At 36.9% G+C, this 6,651-nt stretch overlaps 1 protein-coding gene across 1 annotated transcript; it reads right to left on the bottom strand.

The window, feature by feature from the left end:
* Positions 1–1,965: 1,965 nt before the first annotated feature.
* LOC117990824 (cysteine synthase-like) lies at positions 1,966–6,263 on the bottom strand. Its single transcript, XM_034978318.2, has 10 exons — positions 6,085–6,263; positions 5,853–5,956; positions 5,567–5,728; positions 5,331–5,491; positions 4,674–4,898; positions 4,336–4,468; positions 3,680–3,860; positions 3,184–3,315; positions 2,477–2,721; positions 1,966–2,223 (listed from the first exon to the last, which is right to left on the bottom strand). Exons 1-10 carry the CDS (start codon positions 6,165–6,167, stop codon positions 2,153–2,155), a joined length of 1,497 nt encoding a protein of 498 aa, XP_034834209.2. The 5' UTR covers positions 6,168–6,263; the 3' UTR covers positions 1,966–2,152.
* Between the last annotated feature and the right edge of the window lie 388 nt (positions 6,264–6,651).

The following is a 6,651-nucleotide window of genomic DNA, read 5'->3' as shown; positions in this document are numbered from 1 at the left end:
GTACACATCTGAATGCAATGTGGAATGCAAACAAGCATCGAGGACGTTGCATATTGTGACTTTATTATCATCATAAACCCATTGCCGGCCCACTACTGAGCACAGGTCTCTCAGAATAAGAAGGGTTTAGGCCATATTCCACCACGCTGCACTGGTCAAGTGTGGATTGACAGCCTTCACACATCTTTGAAAACATGATATAGAAGTCTCAGCCATGCAGGTTTCCTCACATTGTTTTCCTTCATCGTTAAAACAAGTGTTTAAAGCTCCGCAAAGTTAGGAGTCTGTGCCCGGGATCGAGCTCCGGAACTCCTGGAACAGGAAGCCGGCGTTTTAACCACTAAGCAATCCCCACTCGACTTTATTATTATCTCAAGAAAACTCTTACCATTAGATGTGTGAGAGAAAAAACTTAATGTTGCCAACTGCATTTTATAGATCTTTATTTCAGGAAAACAGTCTAATAGTTAGGTATTGCATATTATCTATATAGGTCAACATCAAGTTACATTCAAGGCTTGATGTACGCTGGTGACCCAGTGAAAGTGTGATAGGTAAATAGGTAGGTGGGTATGTACATTATCTAGAGCGCTCGATATATGTAAGTAAACTTCATAGATACCGTACACAGATGCAGAATCATAACAGCCTAGAAGGCTGTTATGATCGGAGGTCGGGGGTTCGATCCCAGGCACGCATCTCTAACTTTTCCGAGTTAGGTACGTGCGTTTTAAGTAATTAAATATCACTTGCTTTAACGGGGAAGGAAAACATCGTGAGGAAACCTGCATGCCTGAGAGTTCTCCATAATGTTCTCAAAGGTGTGTGAAGTCTACCAATCCGCACATGGTCAGCGTGGTAGACTATGGCCATAACCCTTCTCACTCTGAGAGTCATCAGGTTGATCATGATGATGATGAGGAATTTTTCTTCGTCAGAAGTATATGTGATTGTGATTTGTGGCAATTAAGATAATATTTAAAAAAAACGGCCAAGTGCGAGTCAGACTCGCGCACCGAGGGTTCGTAAGTTCGTGTATTTTGTCGACATTTTGCACGATAAATCAAAAATTATTATGCATAAAAATAAATAAACATACCTATCTGTTTAAGAATGTGCACGTAAAACATTTTCATATGATACCCTACTTGGTATAGAAATCTTACTTTGAAAGTCGAGAATACTAATTATTTGTTCATGAACACATTTTAATTTTTTGTGACCACAATCACATTTGTTACCACAAATTCACAGTATTCGGATTTTTTCCTTTACTTGTGCTATAAGACCTACCTTGCAAATTTCATGATGCTAGGTCAACGGGAAGTAGGTAGGAGGTACCCTATCGGTTTTCTTGACAGACAAGACAGATGGACAGGCAGATAGACAGACAACGAAGTGATCCTATGAGGGTTCCGTTTTCTTTTGAGGTACGGAACCCTAAAAAAAGATCTAGGCTTATATTAGTATCACAAACGAGGCGTAAGGTTACCACGAGGTTTGCAATGTTTTGAAAATAAACGCTAATCAGCATTGAAATACTCATTACTTAATACTCATGACTTTTATCTATCTACCCACTAACCAAAAGGTTATCAGGCACTTCTAAAGTTTGGGATGACTAGTTACCTACTCCTTACTGCATTCATAAATCATAAGCCACCCCTAGAGGAATATCTGGTGATAGGTTAATCCTCTAGGAATTTTTTGTAGACATTGTTAACGGTATAGGACACACAATCCAGTTAGGTTAGGCCCAATTTCGAGAAAGAGGTCAGCTTCCAAATCCAAATCGGTTGGGCAGCGTTCAGAAAACTTCGAGATGTCTTCTTGTCCGAAATTCCTCAGTGCTTGAAGACCAGTCTTCGAACAGTGCGTGTTGCCAGTGATGCCATATGGATCCGAGACATGGTAAAGTTATAAACAAAACTATCCTAGGGATAATAAAATAATAAGTCAATAAAATAAAAACAATTTTTCCCCATTTTATTAAAACCTAAGTATCTGAAAAATAATGAGTTAGAGTAGGTACCTAGTAAGTAAATAAGATTGAACATGTTTTTTTTGTAATAGGTATAAAAATCTATGTAAATAATCAATTTAATCGTTCAATTGTTCGTTATGGATATCAAAACATCAATATTTAGATATGTTACTTCCGATGGTTGAAAATATAGTCGAGGACGTCGTCGGCCGTAACAACACTTTCCGGTGAAAAGTAATCTGTAACGCAAGAAATAATATAAATATTGTTATATACATAAATAATATAACAATAACCTTACAAGAGCATTTTAAGTTACCAAACACAACGTACCAAGTAGAAAAGCTATACTTACCGAGTGGCCAAAATTAGATAAATATAGATAGGCATCTGCCTCTGCTCATTCTTAGGGCAAAATAAAAGTCGGGATCTCTTGAAAAGACAAATATTAAGTAAGTAATTTGTAAATTATAGGTTGTACGTTGTACATACCACTGTCATTTTCGTGGATTTCAACCCCAATAACGACTAACGGTGTAATGTCTAAAATGCGCGATAACCGGCCTATTGTAGGCATGCCCTTCTTTCCATTCTTGGCTAAAGTATAACAATCTTTTGCCAAATGGTCTGTTACAGGATCATTGAAATTGATATCTTCTGAATTATGATTCGGCAGTTTTGTGGGGTTCGTCGCATCATGCCGAAGACTATTTTTTGTAATTACCCCGACAAACCATCTGAAAGGAACGAATAAGTCATTATATTCCAAATACCTATAGTCACTATATTCTGCTTAATGTTCTCGTTAACAGATATATCTGTACTATTAAGTATTATGTCATTGTATTGACATGCCTAATCGAGATTGCTTTAGGTAACGATCTTTTGTTATTTCTGAAATTAAAATGTGTTCACGAAATCACCAAATCATATATAGATGCCGCAGTCCGTCATTATCTTGTAGTGTTCTACATAAAAGTCCGACTCGCACTTGACTGGTTTTTGTTGACCGTTGGCCCTTTTGCAAATTCAAGTTAAATGGACTTTTCTAATTAAACAAACGGTTTCAGTAGATTCCGCGATCGGTACCTATAGGGATAGGGTTTTCTGTTTCCAGATAAATTTAGGATTCGGATTCATACATATATTCTACTTAACTTAGTTGTAATATTACAATAACAGACTAACGTATTACTTACCCTTTTTCATTTACAACTACGGCTATATTTTGATGATACATTTCTTTGAGCGCCTCAACGCAAGTGCTTTTGTCGTCCACAACAGGATATTTATGGGAAAGGGTTAACTTTGTCACTGGTTGTTTCCACCAACTGAAAAGTGATAACCAGTAAAAATATAATTAAAACCTAGGTATATGTATTTTACCATCTGCTGGTTTATCTGTCGCTTGTTTAAAAATACTTCGCTTAGTTAAAATTTGTGTATAAGTCGTGGATATTATACGTAAAGTATATGTATCTGAAATGCATGTTACAGTACGCCGCAGAGAATAATGTACATCGACCTTTAGAATGAGATTTCGGCATTGTAGAGCATTGTCTCTGTCACCTTACCTATACCTATGTGACGTCTTGTCAGTCTCAACGACAGAGACAATGCTCTACAAAGCCTCTCTCTAAATGTCGATGTACATTATTTTTTGCCTCCATACTCCATACTTTTGCATTACTGTACCTCATTGTATGATCTGGTGGATCCATGAAAAGATGTGCTTCCATCCACTGATTAGTAACAAACTTGCTCATATAGTTGCGAATCCCATCGGGCATTATCACGACAACACGCTGGCCAGTGCCTAGTTGTCTTTTACGAGCAGCTTTGATTGCTGCAGCCAAAGCTGTTCCGCTGCTTCCTCCTAAAATTATTGCTCAACATATGATTATCAATTTCACACCTCTATCCACCATCATTATCATCATCAACTGATAGACGTCCACTGCTAGACATAGGTCTCTTGTAGGGACTTCCACACGCCACGGTCTTGCGCCGCCTGAATCCAGCGGCTCCCTGCGACTCGTCCGATGACGTCGCACCGGAAAGCTGCGCCTTCCGAGTTCCGATGCAAGGTCGCGATCCAGCACCTTGGGGCCCCAATGTCTATCGATTTTCCGAACTATGTGCCCTGTCCATTGCCACTTGAGCTTCGCAAAAGAGAGGCAGTTCTGCTTTAAGTTCGTCAAAGCAGAACTGCCTCTCCGTCTCCTCTATGTTTATTGGTCAACTTGACTGATTTTCTGACTTTTTCGTTATTATATCTTTTCAAAATGATAGTTAACAATTTAAGTCATACGTGTGTAGTGAACATTCCTTACATAGTTAGAGGCACTTACCGCACAATATACCTTCCTTTTTTATAAGTTCTCTAGCCATGAGGAACGATTCTTCATCAGTTACTACTTCGTAGCCGTCTACAATCGATTTATCCAACACAATCGGAACAGTTGAACCTCCAATGCCTTCAACCTAAATTTTTGTTTAGAAATTAAATTTGCTTTGGATCACTGCTGGTACTTATTTGTTAAATTCTAAAGCGATATAAAGCATATAGGTAGGTGTACATAAGTTGTTTTGTTTGTGTACCTATAATATCTAATCTAACAAAACATGCTTCCTACAAATGTTTACGGAAGTACATTTTTCCTAACAATCCTAAACATTTTGCTCTTACCAAAAATGAGTGTTTTTTTCCATGTTCGTTGAACATAGTGGACCCGTCTGGTTCTGCAGCGATTATGATGCAACTAGGAATTCGCTCTTTAATTCTGTATCCAACGCCTGTAATAGTTCCACCAGTGCCTGCGCCTGCAACTAGCATGTCTATGTCGCCTAATGCATCCAAAATTTCTAAGCCCGTAGTATCGTAGTGAACCTTCGGATTGCAATGGTTTTCAAACTGAAAGTTAAGAATCATATCAGTACCCTTATTATAATTAATGCGAAAGTGTGTTTGTTTGTTGGTTTATTGGTTTGGTGGTTTGTTGGTTTGTCCTTCAATCACTTCGCAACGGTGCAACGGATTGACGTGATTTTTTGCATGGGTATAGATAAAGACCTGGAGAGTAACATAGGCTACTTTTATCCCGGAAAATCAAAGAGTTCCCACGGGATTTTTAAAAACCTAATTTCACGCGGACAACGTCTTGGGCATCGGCTAGTCGACAATATAAAGATTGTCGAGGATTATACAAGGCTTGAAATATACAAACAAAACTAAAATAGAGATACATTTATTATATTTGCAGATATTATATATGCTAAAGTTAATGCTACAGTTCAATAAGAAATGGTTGGAGAGTGTGATGATTTAAATATGTATAGAGCTTACTTGATCCAACATCACGACAGTATCTGGATCTGAGTCTTTAATTTTTCTGGCTATTTCGGTAGACGACTTATTTGTCTGTATGACGTCTGCTCCTAATACGAGCATGGTGTCTACTTTTTCTGTAGAATTCTTTTCGCCCATTACTATGGTACATTTGTTGTCTACAATAAGGTTCAAAAAGTTAGCAGTCAACATTGATTGGATTGAAATCTTATGATTATGAAAAGATATCTCACTCATTAGTGCAGCATTAAAGGATATTCCGATGCCAGTGTTGCCGGAGGTGGCCTCCACAAAATGAGTATCTTCTGATATAATTGATTTTGCATCATTAATCATAGCAAGAGCTGTGCGATCTTTGACAGAACCAGCTGGATTCATAAATTCACACTTTACATCTAAAAATTAAAGTCAATTCATAATATCTGGTTCCTTATTAAAATATTAGGAATATTGTGTTTAACTTTTTAAGCAATGCAACAACAAACAACTTATTATTTGAAATACATTTAATTCACATACAGATCTCACAAGAAAGTCCATGATCTTTTGGGATTTTATTTAATTTGACGATTGGAGTGTTTCCGACAAATTCCAAAATACTGTCATGTACTCTGTTCACGTACCTGAAAAGGGATAGTAAGAATTTTAACTGATACCTACTATTTTGAGTTGAGCAAAAATTTTTTTTACTCTATGTACCTATGTAGGTACCTACTTCAACCTTCGAAATATTTTTTTATTGTAAACTTACGGAGATTTCCATCGATAATTTTCCTTATGTTTGTTTGAGAACTTTCGTGCGTTCGTTAAATTAAACATGCTATTAATATTCATTAATTTCCTTAATTCTTAATAATACGCCACTTATCCTTTTATTCCGAAATCGTGCCAACTGTGATCACCAACGCCTTTTACTCGTATAATGCGGCTCAAACTTAATCGAAGTTACTTATACACTGTTAAGTTTACTTAGGTATATTTACTGCTGACTACTAAAAAAATATAATCTATAATAAAATATCTATGATAAGTAAATTCAATCAGAATTGTGAAAATCAGAAATGTATTACCATTTCAGTACACTAGCATGAACAAAGGACATTTCTATGGTTATTAACTTTTCTTAAACCTGTTACTAGAATCTTAATGAAATAAAAATAACAGGAACGTTAATTTTCGGATATACTTAGGTAAGTATTGTTTTTCGTTTGTATTAAAGTAGATTGCCCACGTTGACATTTTGCAGCGATTCAGTAGCGAATAGCGATAGGTACAGTCGCTAAAAGACAGCGACACAAAGTTGTGATATTGCCGCTGG

This window comes from Maniola hyperantus, chromosome 18 (genome assembly GCF_902806685.2).
Source record: "Maniola hyperantus chromosome 18, iAphHyp1.2, whole genome shotgun sequence".
Taxonomy (NCBI): Eukaryota; Metazoa; Arthropoda; class Insecta; order Lepidoptera; family Nymphalidae; genus Maniola; species Maniola hyperantus.
The sequence above is the reverse complement of the archived record's forward strand: the minus strand, read 5'-3'. Positions and strand labels throughout refer to the sequence as shown.